A 19196-nucleotide genomic window follows, 5' to 3' on the forward strand; every position below is an offset into this window, starting at 1 on the left:
TTGAAGATAGCAACATAATCATAGCAATTAGTTAACTTGGCATAGACAATACTTTTGCAAGAGAGAGAGTTTAGAGAACATGACAACAGTTGAGGACCGGATTTATGTGGAGCCGGTCCCCCCTCCAATAGGCATTTGTATTATGATTTCTCCCATAAAGAGAGACTTGTTACAATACAGTCTTTGTGTTCCTTGTGACCTAGGTGATGCCATGAAGATGGAAGGCTTCATGCATCACAAACATAACATAAACTTGAAGAAAGCTTTAACTATCCCAAGCCTCAGTCCCAAGACCTCAAACACCTTCGAAGGTGGAGAGAGCTAGCAGGGAATGAGGGTAGGGAAGAGGAAGAAGAAACATTTCGTAGGAGAAAGAATTAGTTCCTCACTTATCATACTCTTGTTGCTAGCATACATAATAGCATAGTAATGAAGAAGAAGGAGATGGCAAGCTTAAGCATTGAAGCATGGCTCTTGGTTGGATTTGCACTCCATAGCCAAGAGTGTTGGTGTAGGCTCTCAACCTTTACTTGCTTGGAGAGGGAGCTCTTCCACTTTGCATAGCACACCATGAGAGTGCTTGTGAGTGTGTGTGGGTGAGTATACCCCCTAAGCACCCCCCTAGCTTGCTTGGGTTGACCCCCCCTTGTAGCTCATGCTTGAAGCTCATTGGACCCCTCAAGGCCTAGCCAATCACAAGCAGAAGCCATTACAAGCAACAGGGATAGCCTTGGGACAAGTGTCCCCCTTTCCCCTTTGAGAGAGAGGACTTGATAAACACAAAAACAATTAGATAATTCAAGTAATTTATCATTGGACCCCTTTGAAGCCTAGCCAATAGGCTTCAAGCAACACATGAAGGTAACATGGGTAGGGACCTGACATGTGTCCTTGCTGCCTCTTCAAGCTGGGGCTTCCCTTGTGAGTGTGAGTGTGTGTTCTCTCTCTAATCCCTAGGAAAAGGGCTCGCCCCCCTCTTATAGGGATGCTTTTGACTTTAGGAGCTCAAGCACCTTAGTCATCAAGCATGACAAAGCACTTGGACTAGGGGGTATTCCCACAAGCATCTCAGGCAAGCATGTCAAGGCACCTCAAGCACATTAATCAAGCGGCAAGTCAAGCACCTCAAGCATGGAGTAAGTCAAGCACCTCAAGCACCTTAATCAAGCACCTCAAGCGGGACAAACACCTCAAGCACGACAAGCACCTCAAGCAGGTCAAGCACCTCGAGCTTGGGCCGGGTTCCCACCTCAAGCTCAGCCCTAGCTTACCTAAGGTCAAAAGACTTTTACACACATTATTGGAGGTCTTCAATGAAGCTAACCCTAAGGTTTTATGCTCCATTGGTTAGCCTTGCTCTTGATAGACCATCTCCCATTTGGGCCCCTTTACTATTGGCCCCGTGTTGAGATAGATCTATAAGCACATATCTATATCTTAACACTTATTCCCGTTTATTCTCCCACATTAAGTGATCAATTTAATATGAGAAAGTCATTTGGGTTGGTTAGATATTAGATTTTATGACATTACCTCTCTCTTGAAATCATAGTCATCCTCGACTATGAGGTAGAAGAGATAAAGGCTTAGTCATTAGTCAATCGTACTTAGCGGGTAGAGGATCCCTGTTTTACCCTACGACATCTTTCCAAGATGGATGACTAATCCATTTGGTGCTTGGGAGACATAGCTTCCGCAAGCATGTCTGCTCTTTAGTCCATTTCATTCTCCCAAAGTAGAGTGACAAATTCTACTTGGTGTTTGAGAGACGTCGTCATCACAAACATGATTCTAAGCATGCATACTAGTTAAATTTGTGCACAATTAAAAAGAGGACTAGTCATATAAGACAAAAACATGAGTCATTTAAAAGAAATTTGTACATTTGCTTACTCTAATGTAGCATTGTAAGCATTGACAAGGTTCATACTATCCTTAAGTTGTACTCCTTGCATCCATCTAGCATCTTCAAAAGGATAATTTTTGAACTTAATAAGATACCATCAGATTATCTTACCATGTCGTAGTACCTTGTCTTCATGCCGAAGGACAGCTTCGGGTTGTAGCACCTCTTCTTGGTCTTCAATTTCGGGAGGGTCTTCAATAATTGGTTCAATTGGTGGCTCTCCTTTGTAGGGCTTAAGTAGGCTTACATGAAAGGCATTGTGTATAAGCCAATGGTTGGGCAACTTGAGTTGATAAGCCATCTCATTGATAGGCTTCAAGATTTGGAAAGGACCATAGTATCTTTTTGCTAGTTTAGCATAATACTTTTGATGGCCCGTAGGATTTTTTCCCGTCGTTTGCCTTAATCGAGCCTTAGGAAACTTGAGTAAGACCCAATCATTTTCTTTGAACATTAAGGCTCTTCTGTGCTTATCAGCAACAGCTTTTTTCCTTTGTTGAGAGATGTCTATAGCCTCCCTAATCTTTTGAAAAGATTCTTGTAGGTCACGGCTATATTCATCGGCGGCGAAGATCTTCCCATGTACTTTGAGTAGCAAGGGACTTTTAGGTCTTCCCTCTATGATCTCGAAAGGTGCTTTCCCGGTAGAAGTATGGACAGTATTATTGTAGGCATACTCTACTAGAGGTAAATACTTTTTCCATTGTGAGCGTTGATCTACTTCGGTAACATAAGTCTTGAGTAGTTCGAGTATCGTAAGATTGGCTATCTCACTTTGGCCATCCGTTTGTGGGTGATAGGCCGAAGAGAAATTCAATCTTGTTCCTAGATTTTCAAAGAGACCTTTTCAGAAATTACTGGTCATTCTAGGATCTCTATCTGACACGATGGATGTGGGTAATCCATGGTGCTTGAAAATCTGAGATATGAAGAGAGTTGCTATTTGATGTGCCTTAATAGTCTTTTTGACAGGAATAAAATGTGCTTGCTTGCTAAACCTGTCGATTATTGTCCATATTCCTGTATTCCCATGGATAGACTTGGGTAATCCAAAGATGAAATCCATGGATATACTCTCCCATGGTGAATTTGGAATAGGCAATGGCTGGAGTAATCCAGGTTGCTTCCCTCTATCATACTTGGTCTTTTGGCATACTACACATTTTGAAACATAGTCTTGTATGTCCACTTTCAGGGTAGGCCAATAGAAATACGTCTCTACTCCTCGGAGAGTAGGTTGAATACCTCTATGCCCTGCATATGGAGGAGCATGGGATTCATACATAACCTTCTCACAAAGGGAATGGGTAACACATAGCCTATTTCCGTGGAGAAGATAACCATCCTGCAAGGTGAATGGTTCCTCTTTCTTCCCCAAAGCAAGGGCTGACATTATGTCTCTAAAGTCAGGGTCAGTAGCATACTCATCTATCATAGAGGATAGATCATTGTGAGTAGCTATAGACACCGCATTAACTTTTGGTCGTCGTGAAAGTGCATCGGCAACTTGATTGTGCTTACCAGCTATGTGAGCAATATGGAAATTAAATTGCGAAAGAAAATTTGCCCACCTCATTTTTTTGTCGAAAAGCTTAGTTTGCGTCATGAAATACTTGAGACTTTGGTGGTCGGTTCGTAGGATAAATGGAGTCCCCAATAGGTAGTGCTTCCATGTGTCTAGGGCATGTAGAACAGCTAAAAGCTCTTTCTCATAAATGCCCAAGACTCGTTCATCACTATTGAGCCTTCGGCTCTCATATGCTATGGCATGCCCTTCTTGAAGCAAAACCGCTCCAAGGCAATCACCACATGCATCACATTGGACCTCAAATGGCTTTGAGAGATCCGGAAGCACGAGGACTGGTTGGGAAGTAAGCTTCTCTTTGAGTTTTTCAAAAGCATTTTGCTCCTTAGCAGTCCATACAAACTTAACGTTCTTCTTTGTTAAGTCGTGTAGTGGTACTGCTACTTGAGAGAATTTTGCTATGAAGCGTCTATAGTATGCACACATACCAATAAAGCTTCTTAGCTCATGTAGATTCCTTGGGTTAGGCCATGATTTTATTACCTTTAACTTTGATGGATCCATACGAATACCATCGTGAGAGATAATATGACCTAGATATTGAATCTCTTGAAGGAAAAATTCACTTTTCTTTTGGTTGAGAAAAAGTTTGTTCTCCCTCAAGGCTTGAAAAATCACTTGGAGATGTTGCTTATGTTCCTCCAAAGACTTGGAGTAGATGATGATATCATCAAAGAACACTCCAGTGAATTTACGATATGGTCTAAAAATTTTCTCCATGAGACGATTGAAAGTAGCTGGTGCATTAGTCAAGCCAAAAGGCATGACTAGATATTCATAAAGACCAAATGTTGTGCGAAACGCGGTCTTTAGGATATCTTCATCCACTATCCTTATTTGATGATAGCCACTCTTAAGGTCAATCCTACTGAAGTAGGTAGAGCCTTGTAGCTTATCAAATAGATCTTCTACCCGAGGCACGGGAAATCTGTTTTTGATAGTGATATGGTTTAGTGCTCGATAGTCCACACACATACGGTATGTACCATCTTTCTTTTGCACTAAAAGGACTGGAGAACAAAAGGGAGAGGAACTAGGCCTCACCATCCCTTTGTCTACCAATTCCTGTACTTGCCTCATAATCTCCTCTTGTTGAGCTTGTGAGACTCGATAAGGAGGTTTGTTAGGCGGTGAGCTTCCTGGAAGGAGCTCAATACGATGGTCATCATCCCCTCGTTTTGGAGGTAGGTCCATAGGGATATCATCGATGAACACATCTTGGAATCCTTTTAGAAAAGTAGACAAGTTTAACTCTTCTTGATTCCTATCATTTTCATTTGATGAAACATTATTAGCTTTTAGAGACTCTTTGACATAAATCATGTACGCAGAAACTGAGCCCTTCATTGATTTATCAAAAGAAAGAGGATTTACAAGTGGAATAGTGCGACCACGCTCACTAGAATCTATATACATGTTCTTTCCCCTGTAGGTGGAGTAAATTCTCCTTTCAGGGAACTTCATGTTGGCAGCCATGCGATCAAACCATGGTGCCCCTAGGATAACATCCTGATGTTGGAGAGGAGAGATGAAGAAGTCTTCTTTGTCGACATAGCTTTGGACATGAAGCCTCAACTTCCCAATCAAGGGAGTAACGGAGGCTTGTTGTCCCTTGAAAGCTGCATCGGCTGTTACTATATCTCCCATCTCAAAAGCTTGAATGCCCAACTTGGTGGCCAACTCTATTGATATGAAGTTGAGAGTAGAGCCTGGGTCAAACAAGATGAAGGAATCATGCTCTCTTACCTTTCCCCATGCATAGGAAAGTGATGATCCTTTGCAATGACCATCCTCTTTTGGAGCTTCGATGGTGGAAGCCCTAGGAGTCTCATTGCGAGTATTCTTCTTGGGGCAAGAACAATAGCCATGTCCTTGCTCTCCACACTTGAAACACTTATGGTCCTTGCGAAAAGCTTCAAGCTCTTCAGGAGAGAGTTTTTTTTTACCTTTGTAAACTCCCTTCTCCTTGGACCGATTGTTGTTGTTGTTGTTGTTGGAAGTGCCTTGGGAATTATTTTGAGCATTGGATTTCCCCTTTGCATCATTTTTATCTTTGTTTTCCATGGGCTTGACATTACGTCTAGCCCCTTGATGGAAATTGATGCGTGAAGCAACCATGGTGTGGTGGATTACTTTGGTAATAGTACCGGGCCGTTGAGAGTTGATGTATTCGGACATCTCTTCAGGTAATCCCGCACAGAATTGCTGTCTTTGTTTGGCAAAGTCTATCTTTTGAAAGACAGTAGCTTTGAGATGTAAATCCCAAAACTTGTCTACATACTTGTTGATAGACTCATGAGAGAGAAGCTTCAAGCCGCGCCATTCGGTAAGAACTTTATCTTTAGTATCACTTGGAAGAAATTGCTTCATGATGCAAACTCGTAGAGTTTTCCATGTCTTTGGGGCTTCTCCATTGCCACGAAGGCTAGCCTACCATTGACGAGCTGATTTTTGGAAGTGCATAGCTACATGGCGTAGCTTGGAGGACTCTGTGAAGCCCTCGTCCCCAAAGGCCGCATCAAATTGCTGGATGAAGGCCAACACTTTGTCGGTAGCACCAAAGGTGCCATCATAGGTGAGAAAAGAGATACTCTTTCCTCCCTCCTTGAACTTATTTAGCTTTTGTGACCTTCGCCATGCAAGAAATGATTTGTGATGTCCTCCCCTCTTGTATTCTCTACGAGAATAGCCATAACTTTCATCGGAAGAGGAGGAAGGTGAAGAAGAAGGAGAAGAGGGTGACCTCTTCCTAGCCCTTTTCTTCCTTTGTTTCCTCTCTTGCCTTTCAGAGTGATGAGGAGAAGGACTATAGGTTGCTCTTTTCCTCTTGGGAGGAGTAGGCGATCATCTAGACCGCCGTCTTCGTGGAGCCACATCTTTAGAAGAACTTAGACTGTCATTGCTTTCTTTCTCTTTGGATTCCTCCTCTCGAATGGGAGAGAGTCTTCTTTTGGGGGTCTCTTCAAGAGGCCTCCTAAGCTCTCTCTCCTCTGGGAGAGGAAGGGAACTTCCATAAGCACGAAGTTGTTGAGTAACTTCGGCTTGCAAAACAGGGTTGCCTATAGCTTGTTGCAACCTAGTGACGAGATAATTCACAAACATGGGAGCATCATCATTAGCACCTTCATGTGAAAAATCAAAGCTATCAATGTTCATTCTACTCTCTTGATTATTGTCAGCCATGTTAACAAAATTTATGTTTATACTTAGTGTATGCTTTGGCAATACAAAACCTTAGTTGCCACTCCTCTTAGCCTTTGAAAATCGGCTCTTAAGTATCTACACCCACGGCTCAAAGTGGTTAATTATAGAGAGTAGAGGAGTAGGTCTAACATAGCAGAGTTGCCAAGGGTTAGCTCCTTTCGGACTTCTTATGGCTCAATAATGGTAAAGCCGTAGGCAAGTCTAGAAAGACTCCATTATTAAGTAGTGGGCTCAACAAAACCAATAATAGATCCCAATTCCACTTACCCTATTATAATTAACAACATCAACCATTTATAGGCTACTTAAGGACCTCTCTTCTTAGGCAAGAAAAGAGAAACCAAATGCTCTGATACCAATGTAATGGAATTTGCCTATTCAATTTGAGAGTAGCGGAATTTAATGAGAGTACTTTCAAGAAATGATTTTGTGAGCATAGCGGGTTGACATAATTGAAGATAGCAACATAATCATAGCAATTAGTTAACTTGGCATAGACAATACTTTTGCAAGAGAGAGAGTTTAGAGAACATGACAACAGTTGAGGACCGGATTTATGTGGAGCCGGTCCCCCCTCCAATAGGCATTTGTATTATGATTTCTCCCATAAAGAGAGACTTGTTACAATACAGTCTTTGTGTTCCTTGTGACCTAGGTGATGCCATGAAGATGGAAGGCTTCATGCATCACAAACATAACATAAACTTGAAGAAAGCTTTAACTATCCCAAGCCTCAGTCCCAAGACCTCAAACACCTTCGAAGGTGGAGAGAGCTAGCAGGGAATGAGGGTAGGGAAGAGGAAGAAGAAACATTTCGTAGGAGAAAGAATTAGTTCCTCACTTATCATACTCTTGTTTGCTAGCATACATAATATCATAGTAATGAAGAAGAAGGAGATGGCAAGCTTAAGCATTGAAGCATGGCTCTTGGTTGGATTTGCACTCCATAGCCAAGAGTGTTGGTGTAGGCTCTCAACCTTTACCTGCTTGGAGAGGGAGCTCTTCCACTTTGCATAGCACACCATGAGAGTGCTTGTGAGTGTGTGTGGGTGAGTATACCCCCTAAGCACCCCCCTAGCTTGCTTGGGTCGACCCCCCCTTGTAGCTCATGCTTGAAGCTCACTGGACCCCTCCAGGCCTAGCCAATCACAAGCAGAAGCCATTACAAGCAACAGGGATAGCCTTGGGACAAGTGTCCCCCTTTCCCCTTTGAGAGAGAGGACTTGATAAACACAAAAACAATTAGATAATTCAAGTAATTTATCATTGGACCCCTTTGAAGCCTAGCCAATAGGCTTCAAGCAACACATGAAGGTAACATGGGTAGGGACCTGACATGTGTCCTTGCTGCCTCTTCAAGCTGGGGCTTCCCTTGTGAGTGTGAGTGTGTGTTCTCTCTCTAATCCCTAGGAAAAGGGCTCGCCCACCCTCTTGTAGGGATGCTTTTGACTTTAGGAGCTCAAGCACCTTAGTCATCAAGCATGACAAAGCACTTGGACTAGGGGGTATTCCCACAAGCATCTCAGGCAAGCATGTCAAGGCACCTCAAGCACCTTAATCAAGCGGCAAGTCAAGCACCTCAAGCATGGAGTAAGTCAAGCACCTCAAGCACCTTAATCAAGCACCTCAAGCAGGACAAACACCTCAAGCACGACAAGCACCTCAAGCAGGTCAAGCACCTCGAGCTTGGGCTGGGTTCCCACCTCAAGCTCAGCCCTAGCTTACCTAAGGTCAAAGGACTTTTACACACATTATTGGAGGTCTTCAATGAAGCTAACCCTAAGGTCTTATGCTCCATTGGTTAGCCTTGCTCTTGATAGACCATCTCCCATTTGGGCCCCTTTACTATTGGCCCCGTGTTGAGATAGATCTATAAGCACATATCTATATCTTAACACTTGTTCCCGTTTATTCTCCCACATTAAGTGATCAATTTAATATGAGAAAGTCATTTGGGTTGGTTAGATATTAGATTTTATGACAATGTATATCATGGTTGAACAAGAAGAAACCTATTGTGGCCACTTCTAGTTGTGAGGCTGAGGATAGGGCTGTCTTCACAGCTACGGTTGAGTGTGTATGGCTCAAATGCGTTATGGCTGATTTGGGTGTTGGACAGGACATTGCCAACACTATCTACACTGACAGTCAGAGCACATTGGCAGTTGCGAGGAACCCAATTTTTCATGCTCGCACAAAGCACATTGAGATGCATTACCACTATGTCAGGGAGAGGCTCTCAGCAGGAGAGATCAGCTTGGCTTATGTGCCAACACAGAACAACCTTGCAGATCTTTTCACAAAGGCATTGTCTTGTGAGAATCTCGAAGCTTTCCGAAAAGCTTTGGGCTTTCTCCCCTTTGTGGATCGATCATGTCCTCAAGGCATGGCACTTCCCTTTACGGATGTGCCAGCTGTTATTCATCGCATTACTGCAGGGGGGATTTGTTACCATATACATGTGGTAGTGATGTGTGTGAACACACTAGGACCGCCGGGGCATTTTTTCCCTCTTTAGGAGGTTTTTTCCCCCGTGCATTGTATATACGCCCATGACTCTAGGGCTATCAATATTTCCATTGCACACTAAGTAACACACTCTCTGTTGTGTGCCTTAAGCTTCCTTCGTCTTCTCCAATATGTGTGTGTTTTCCTGCAACCCTAATTCCAACAGTTGTCCTCCAGTGCCACGACATAGAAAGGGACCTGCCAGGAGCCTCCCTGCATCCCAAAGAACCTGTAAAGAATCGGCCACCTCTTGATGAAGAGGTGGGAGGGGTGGACTCTCCCAAAGCAAAACATTAAGGGAGGAGACAAGAGTATGGCCAGGTTGTGGGAGTGAAGGTCGGGAGCCTCCCCCAGAGGCGGAATCCCTTTCTGCTCAGACATCACGATTTTCTCTACAGCCCTGCACCACCAATGGATGTTACCGCAACCATCTAGACCTGGCCCCTTGCCGAGTCGACGCCAAGGAGTCTCCCTCCTCCGCACCACTCGCAGGCTGGGCCGAACCCTAGAAAACTTGTAGACCCTCGCCTCGTAGACCATGATCCTATGTGATAATTGTATTCCGCATAAGTATCTTATTGTGATTGTGAGATACCTATTCCCATTGTTATAATCTATATAACTAACCTCATCGTCTGTATGGTCTAATCACGTGGTCAAATATTTTGAATTTTTAGTCAGACGATGAGGTTAGTTATATAGGTTATATAGGTTCGTTAAATAATTCCACCGACGTGGCATTCTTTAATTGCCTCTGCGAATAGAAAGCCGCAAGTGAATGTTGTCCACGATAGCCTGCTAGGCTCCCCCACGACCTTCCCTCAACCTCGATGTCGGAGCCGTTGCACGCATGCCTGACCGCACCGAAGCCCACCCTCTGCCCACCTCCTGCGACTAGCAGTGCATCCTCAGTGCGATCTCTCTCACGCTTATGTGCGCGCACGAAAACACACACACACACACACACACACACACACACACACACACACAGAGGTCTTTAGGGATCGAGCAGCCCTCTGCCGTTCGTTCGCTCCCAACCTTCTGCCTCTTGCCCGTCTGCCTGGCTTTCGCTCCCTCCTCATGCCGCCAAAATCAAAGTTTCTATTATAATAATAATAGAAACTTGCTATAATTATAAAATAGCATCTCCTTTCCTTTCACTTCTGAAGCGTTAAATAACGGAATCTTTTGCTTTTGTGGGGAAATAAATACAAACCCAAATAAATACAAACCCAAGATTTGGTTGCTCTATTTCCATTGTTTTTCTTGATTTTATAAATTTCAACAGTGGTTAAGGTCTGCCCGACTATATGAATAAATTGTTTCATAAATATTTTATAAAATTGATCGCGGAATTTTTTTAATAAAAAATTTTGGCTCTTCGACCTAGGGCCGGGTCTCACCAGGTAGTGCCCGAATATGGAGAATGCTGCAAAACCATCGTATGCGGAGGCCTTGATGGGTGACAAGGGGCTGGCTAAGGGTTCCTCGTCCGGCCAAGGAGAACTTGATTGCGAATGTTATGCCTTAACACTCATAATCAGCGACAATCAATCCTAAGCTTTATCATAAGTTTCTATTTAAAGTTTATGTTGTAAATTTTTGTCATTTACAATGCTTTCATCCTTGATTAAGTATTTCTTGTTTGTACAAAAGTTGGAGTGGCCTTTGTTTATGTAAGTGAGCGAAACCTACCGTAAGTCGTAGGCGAGCTGTGCGAGCTTTTAAATTATGATTCCCTGCTTCATCCATACAGAAATTATTCTGAATGCATGCACTTAAAATACTGATTGTGCATGTCCACCCATAGGCATTTCCTTTTAGTGCGAGTAGAGTATGTGACATGTAACTAAAAAAAGCTTATCTAAGGCAATTGTCCCTTAGTGCATTATTATCTACAGCTAAAATGAAAGGCCACTTGAAGCTATTTTTTATTAAGGTTTGGCCTTCTAAAAATTAACCCAAAAAAAAATAAACACACACACACACACAATATGTCCTGCTAATCTTTTTTGGGGTCGAATTAAGTGGAATCAAAGGAGATTCTCACTTTGTTTGAGGTGAAAAAAAAAGGAGCTGGCAAAGGAAAAGAAAGGGCTTCCTAGGAAAATCAGATGAAGGCGTCATTTTCCAGGTGAAAAGGTTGTGTCTCTTGGGATACTTTCCTAGGACGTTAACTTCTTCCCCTCTCTCTCTCTCCCCGCCCTTTTACATGCGTCACTTTATCTCTCTCTAGTCTGGAGATATTTCTCTTGCTCTGTTGATGGTAAAACCAATCACAGATCCGAGCAAACCGGCAGTGCCGAGCAACGAGATGTCTGAGGCTCGGAGAAACCCAGGGGGGATTCATCGAGAGCATGCAGAGAGTGCGCCGAGAGGAGTAGATGATAGGGTTGCCAATGAGAAATGTGCACCTCAGGCAGGCAATCTCTCTCTCTCTCTCTCTCTCTCTCTGCCTGCGCAAGGGTATGGCATGGGCTTCTTCAATCTGTTTGATCTTTTTTTGCTCCATCTCCCTTGCATGCCGTTTGTGGCGGAGAGCCCATGCTGCATCCTTGCGTGCATGTGTGCGTCTCCCTCTGCAGGCCCTTGGCGGCCATAAATGTTCTGCACATTGCTGCCTCCTCATGGGATTCACTATGCCATCATGGGTTGACGCACGCACGCGTATGGTCGTGGCGATGGCTTGATGCTCGCCTGGATGCACAGTAGCAGGCTCGTGCGATGGTCACCAGTGGGAGGGGAGGGGGATGACGTGGCATGATGGGACTTTCGTCCATTTTAATTCCGAACAGAATCTTCCCTTCAAATTAATTAACGGTTTGCGTTTTGGACCCCGTCTGAACCCACACTTAGGCTGGGTTCAGACGGGCCAACGGCAAAATGGAAGGAAGGTGCGTGCTTCCTACCTGGCGCCTGTCGATTGGATTATAGTTTCCTCACTTCTCTCCAGACCCACCACCTCTTGGGCGAGCTTCCCCCCCTCGGAAGGTCTGCAGTTGTCGGGCTCCTTTTCGACGCAAAATGCGGACATTGCGAGTTGATCTGCTCACGTCAGGACCGCAACCAATGACACACCCGCTAGGCTACTCGCCATTGCGTATCTATTCTCACGCCATTGTTTATGTAAAGCTAAGGTGCCCTTCTGTGTGAACGTGAGGACGGAGGCAAAAAATATTCGCAGAGTTTGTCGCCGGGTTCGTGTGAACCCAGCCTTAGCCTAAAGCATAGACAAATCTCGAGGTTGATTAGAAAATAGAAATGGAAATGAATGTGGAAAAAAATTTCTTGATTTTTGGAAATCATTTTATTTCTATGTTGTGATATAAACATAATTACAACTTTTTTTAGGTCACATCGCATTCTTGACTAGCAAAGTCTTTTGAAATCTTGAATAACATCGAATACATCAGGCGCGACAAGAAAATATTCAAGGCCTAAAAATATCTTCCTCTTAATTCTTATAATGGAATTTCAAAGCTATATTGGTGACCCCTTGGATCAACTTGACCTAACACTATTGCTTTCTGTTAGGGGCTGGTTCTAGGTTTAGTTGCAGAATAATGATATAGATTATCTATAGTTATATGAAGCGGATCAATTCTGCGGGTTGAGACATGTAAGATCATCATCTTAGAGTAGACAAGTACGGTCAACCGCCTTCGGTTGCCTCTATCTCTCTCTTCGCTCCCCCTCTTTATCGTGTGCTTCTCTCACTTTTGGCATTTAGCTTTCATCTCGCAGATAGAAACACATGTAAAGGGTTACTACCTCCGCCATACTATGTTAGTAGATGGTGTGTCTAAAATATTCTAATTTTTGCTTTATGTTCTGTGAAAATCTTGATTGGTTAGAGATTGCAAATCAAGGCTCTATGGAGTATGAGATATTTTTTGACTACCATCCCCCTCTCTCTCTATCTCTCTAAACACATAGACATATATAATGCACACCTTTTGGCATTGTAAAACATGCAATGGGGAGAGAGAGAGAGAGAGAGAGAGAGAGAGGTGTTACAATTTGTCTTTTTAATTTTCCATTGTTTACTTCCTTTATATTTTGTTTATAAATGCTTAAGGGAGGCTTCACCTTGTTTCAATGACGACAAGGTGAGATAGATTGGAGGCCAAAAGATTGCATCTGCAGAAGAGTCCTGATGAACATGGCCTCTTCAAAATAATACAGACACACCCTTTCTATGTTGTGGACTGGATTTCATCATTCAAGCCGTGGACCATTTGACCCTTATGGTGCTTGAGTATCTCCGGATTTCATCATTCAAGCCGTGGACCATTTGACCCTTACGGTGCTTGTAGAGATACTCAAGGTAGATAGTAGCAACAAGGGAAGAGATGAAGAGAAAAGTAGGTTATGCAAATTACTCTTAACTCTTGTGAGGCCGATGAATGGAATCATGGGACAGGGATTTCTGATTGCAAGAAATTTCATTGCTGTTTCCTAGCAACAAGGTATGCTTGGTGAGAATGGAAAAGGGCTTAGCTCACCGAAAAATGCCATGCTCACTTTGAGAATGAGGTCAAATTATGGGTGCAATCCTCCTTTTGAGGATGAATTTCTTTGTGCACTTTTTTGAGAAGGCATGCCAAATGATGTGGAAAGCGACAAGCATATCTCCAATAATATTAATTTTCTACAATGGTTAGCTAGCTCACTTTACAATGGTAAATGCCATGTGCCAAATGAGGATAAAATCCATTGGTGGTGTTTATTGGTAGTTTATGGAGATAGTGTCCTCTCACGCAAAGTAAACGCATCGTGAACGATCTTTCGGAGCTTCTAAAAAAGGGCAAAGGGCATTAGCTTATGGAGATAGTGTCTGCTCACAAAAAGTAAACGTATAGTAAACATCTTTCGGAGCTTCTAAGAAAGAGCAAAAGAGCAGTAGCGAAAATCAATAGGGTGGTAACCAAAAATTATAAGGTTCAATTAAAAAATGATGATTATTTGATTAAGGTTTCGTAAGGCAAGCGTGGAAACTTACCGCGATTTTGGAAAGCCATGGATTGAAAATAGGCAAAAGGGTTGGTTTTTAAAGGGAAGTTGGGCTCTTGTTAAGAAAGTTGGGAAGGAGAGGGCGATTTCTTTTTTTTGGGGGGGGGGGGGGGGGGGGGGGGGGGGGGGGGGGGGGCTCTTGTTAAGAAAGTTGGGAAGGAGAGGGCGATTTCTTTTGTGGTGGGGGGGGGGGGACACTGTGTGTTGAAAGGGCCACTACATAGTAAAGCAAGAGAGTAGTAGTAGTACAAAATCTAGCGATGCAATCGTGTAAGTGATGGCTTTCCTGTGTCAAAACACGTAATTTGCCAAAAGGTGCTGCCTAGGTATGTGGATACGTTTGGGGGAAAAAAAGCTAAGGTCAGTGTATAAGCCTAATATTAATCAAAGGGCCAAATGTCATGGATGGATGGATGGATGGTGGATCCCAAACTTACCAAAAGAAAGAAATGCTTGTAGTCTAATATCTCCCAAAGTCACGCTTGAAGTCGCCTCGAGGATGCCTCTCTCTTCTACACGCCAAGCGCGCGCACACATTCTCTCTCTCACTCTCTCTCTCTCTCTCACCATAGGCTTTCAAATATTCTTACACTTGGGACCATGCACCAATGCCTCTCTTCCACTCACTACACTAGGGACCACACGCACTCCCTTCAACTCACACATGGTCAAATCTCTCTCTCTCTCTCTCTAACACACAGCCAATATTTTCAAAAGGCCACAATAGTGTGATGATCCCCCCCTTGAGAATTATTGAAGAAAATCTCATCTGAGTACTAGTTATATGCTGTATGAGAGCCTCCTGCAAGACAAGATGGCCTCCCTATATTATTGCAAGCAAGCAACACAAGGAGATGAGGGGATTGTCCCCAAGGCCGCCTCTACAAATACCTTCTTGCCCCTTCACTCAAACACTATGCGCCTCATCAGTAGCTCTTCAAGTGATCTTCTAGCTCACCATAAGACAATAAGCCCTTGTAATTTCAAGTCAAGAAGCTTTGATGTCTCTTGTGCTAGCACATACTCCCCTGATGACCATTCCGCAAGCTACACCGATGCAAGCACCACTAATCCGGCAAGTTGTCGAGACTTGATTAGCACTTCAATGGACTCAAATGACAGCAAGATGGTGCCTTTCAAATGGGAGGAAGCTCCTGGGAAGCCCATTAATACAAGCTCTTGCCATGAGCTGGTCACTTACAATCCAAGCTCTCTCCAATTACCCCCCAGGCTTCAATGTCAGGGCAATCAAAGCCCTTTGCATTTATTACAGAAGAGCCAGGCTTGCCATCATGAGACCCCCCTTGTTAGAAAACTGACACAACCCATCAATCAAAGCCTCTTCAGAACACCTCCCAACAAGCATATACTGAAAAAGCTCTGCAAATACATGCTCAAAACTGCCTCTTGCACTAGGCATGCACCCCCTGTCGTTTCCCATCCATGGAGTAATTACCCTCCTTGCATTGAATTCACCTCTTTTGATCATAACTACAAGCAACCAGAGGAGCTCTCTTTCAATGACAGGCTCTTCTTTGATAGATACAGCCCCAGAGACCTCAAATACGGTGCTTCCATGGACTCCATCCTTCCCATCTTTGATGTTTCTGCTAGAGAGGATGAATTTGTCAGCAGAAAAGCTTTGAACTTTCTGGCTACGGAGGAGCATGAAGATGCAGAGAGTAATTGTACCTCTACTTCACCATGGAAGCCCATAAGCTTCCATCATGACAGGGAAGGCTCTGCCTCTCCCTGTTGGCAGCCTTCACCCACTATTTTTAAGGTGCATGACAAATTACTAGATGATGATGATGATGATGAAGGTTTCCATGATTTCTTCAGCACATCCTCTTCAAGGAAGGCATCTCAGAGGACAGATTGCGACGAGTCAGTGAGCTCATCGCCAATGCCATGGTACTTGGACTTCAGCCCAGAGGAGGAAGAGGTGCATGTGGAAAGGAGGGAAGGCAGTGTAATGGTGAGATCAGTGGTCTTAATCAAGCTGAAGAGGGTGATTAGCAAGTTTAAGAGGAGATCACAAGAGGGTGGTAGCCATCAATCCTTAGCAGAAAACACCATGTGGTCACCCACTTTAGCAACATATCTGTACAATCAGCAATTAGAGGAGGAAAAACAGGTAATTAGCACTCCAAATAGCAGCGCAATTAGCACTAATTACTTTGGACAGGATGATGGGCGCTCAGAGCTGGGCTCAAATAGGCTCCAAATAGACCCTAATTACTATCTGCCAAGCACAATTAGGACCCATTTCATGAAGGCAAATCATAAGGATTGCTATTTAATGGATGATGATTGCAACCCAGTTCAGAATAATTGCTATTTCATGGACCCAACTCAGTGTAATTGCTCTGAGGACGAGAAATCTACTCCACTTGGGGCTAATCAGGAATCGCAAGCTTGTAAGAAAGGCTCTAGCTTTGCAGAAGAGAGCCATGAAAGGCGAAGAGTTATTAGTAGGAGCCACAGGTTGAGCCTGAAGGAGCAGCTAGCGGAGTTTGATGATGAGTACTTGGCGTCTACTCCCTTTTATGTGCAAAGGAATTGTGCAAGCCCTTCTCTAGGTGGGCACCCAGACACTCAATTCAACAAAGCCAGGGGGCCTTCTACATGCAGAGGAATGTGCAAGGTCCGCAAAACTGTCAAAGTGCTGGTAAGTAAATGTCTTTCTGCATGCCAATTAGTTTTTGATAAATAAATACATAATATGCATTCTCCTCGTGAAAGAAAATAAGCCAGATTACTAAATGACTTCCAATAAAAAAGGGTCTAATAACACGATGTGTGACTGCACCGGGGGATGGTGAGCTCCCAACCGTTTTTTTTTTTGGCCGGCTCACCATTGTTTAGTATACAGAGAGACTAGAACCAGGCATCAAGATCGAGATGGATCAATTGCTTGCTCGCGACAATTTTAGGTCATTTTGTGAACTGTGAGGTGAACTATGGTAGTGGTCACACAATGCAAAATTATGACCTATTTTTGAAATAACTATGTCCCATGCATGGTCAGAAGTCCACCAACAATTATTTGTCTTGTGTACAACTATGCAACGCTTTTTGTAGCTATGCCGATTAGGGCATCATTTCATCAATCACATCGTACTAATAACTGATGCATGCATGACCACAACCTTCGAACAAAACATGTGGTCAAGTTTGGTGTCTGCATCTTTCCGTTTGTTGATCAGACATGTTTGGATGATACATGGGATTTGGGACGTATGGTCATTCAAGCCTTTGTCTCCTAGTTTCTTCTCTATGTATTGTTGGTTGGTTTACGCGTTTTCATGCCTGTGTGGGAGGGCAGAAATGGTGGCATCTTCACTAATCTTGCTCGGCTTTAGTCATTATGATGTAGGGGTTTTTGGCTTCCCTGTAAAAAGCCAAGCTATGGACTCTATGAACGGTTATGTTTGATGGTTGTCCTCCATGGCTCAGTGTGAGCATGGAGTTCTAGTATTTTTGTTGGTTTTGTTAATATGATCACCATTCACTCTTATTCGAGCTAAAATAAAGTATTAAAAGGTATTCTTAATGGCTTCAAGATAATTAAAAGTTATTCCTAATTCAAAGATTCCCTCAACAACAACAAAAATGATGTGCTATTCTATAGCACGTAGCAACGGACAATGACATAGCACGTAGATTTGCAACAATATTAGCTGGGAAGGACGGATACAATATTGAGAGTGAGAGAGAGAGAGCACTTTAAAGAGAAGAAAACTCTAAAGGAAAAATAAAGGAGAAGAGAAGAAACACCTCTTTATATGAACACAGCATCTTCGTCTGTTTTTTCATTTTCTAAATTCACCCTTCACTTATGCACTTAATATGTTTTGAAGAATTTTTATTTTTCTGATATTGGGGAGACCTAATTGAGCTAAAAAGAAATTAAAAAATGGATTATCTATATTTGTGATGCTAGTTAGTTATCATTCACTTAATTAAGATTTTGCGTCAAGATCAATCTATGTGTGCACATATAAAAATTTCATGAGATTTTTTTATGGATTTACCAAGTACATTTTTAGTAGAAAAAATATTTAATTTATTTATTTTTAGAGTGCTAGACCTATGTTTGCTCACTCGCTTGTTTCTATATTTTCAGGCTTCAGCAATAAAGCTAATTTTAGTGCAAGCAGAGAACGGAAAGAGAAAGGGAGGACAAAGATCATTTAAAAGTTGCATCAAGCCCACCCTTAGCACACGTTTTTCCTTTCATTTTAGTAAAAAATAAGCATATTAAAAAGCCCTCAAAGAGCAATTTTGAACATGACTAGGACACTAGGCTTTAAGCTTTGTCAAGAGAAATCAGGATTGTGCATTCAAGTCACCAATCTTGAAAACCATGCGGAGGGGTCTTAACTCAAGTTAGCCCCATAGTTAAAATACAACTTCCTATGTTGTAAATAAGGAGTTTCACATAGATTGTAAACCATCTATAATATCCATAATGGAAGGAGGTATTCCAGCTCCCTCCCCTCAACACGTGGCATATTCTCCTTGCTCCGGCCAGCTCCGATGGTGTACTCTGCAACCCTGCGCTCAGTGCGTTCATAGAGAGAGAAAAAGAGAGAGAGGTGGCGGAGCCGTCGGCCATACTAATATGTCATAATGTATGTGGTACATGAAGCAAGTTGGTTTCCACAAATATTGGGATCAAACAGATGGCCTTAATTTGACAAGAGCTTAAGTCCAATAAAGTATTAATAAATGAGCTTGTTTTCTTCTTCTTTTTTCCATACTCACCGTTGTAAGTGGTAGTGTTGTGTTAACACAGGAAAAAATGTACATTAAGCCTCAAGCACAGTCAATGCCTTGAGGAGCCAAAAGATATAGAAGGGTGCATACAAAGCCAAGTCAGCTAGGTTATGGTTGGTAGTTGGAAGCTCATGGTTATCGCTTTCTGATGAGTATCCGATGTTGACTAATGCTTGCTTCCACTCTTCAAGAATTTTG

The 19196-nt window shown here is 42.9% G+C and overlaps 1 protein-coding gene across 1 annotated transcript; it reads left to right on the forward strand.

Moving 5' to 3' along the window:
* Positions 1 to 14968: 14968 nt before the first annotated feature.
* LOC147442349 (uncharacterized) lies at positions 14969 to 18969 on the forward strand. Its single transcript, XM_086528555.1, has 2 exons — positions 14969 to 16887; positions 18346 to 18969. The coding sequence occupies exons 1-2, from the start codon at positions 15001 to 15003 to the stop codon at positions 18472 to 18474; spliced, it is 2016 nt and encodes a 671-aa protein (XP_086384681.1). The 5' UTR covers positions 14969 to 15000; the 3' UTR covers positions 18475 to 18969.
* The last annotated feature ends 227 nt before the right edge of the window (positions 18970 to 19196 follow it).

Source organism: Adiantum capillus-veneris, chromosome 14, assembly GCF_014529385.1.
Source record: "Adiantum capillus-veneris isolate H3 chromosome 14, ASM1452938v2, whole genome shotgun sequence".
NCBI lineage: Eukaryota > Viridiplantae > Streptophyta > Polypodiopsida > Polypodiales > Pteridaceae > Adiantum > Adiantum capillus-veneris.

Coding starts and splice junctions, on each gene's coding strand:
- LOC147442349 (XM_086528555.1), top strand. CDS start 15,001: ATGCTGTATGAGAGCCTCCTGCAAGACAAGATGGCCTCCCTATATTAT. Junction 16,888..18,345: donor GCAAAACTGTCAAAGTGCTG/GTAAGTAAATGT, acceptor CTATATTTTCAG/GCTTCAGCAATAAAGCTAAT.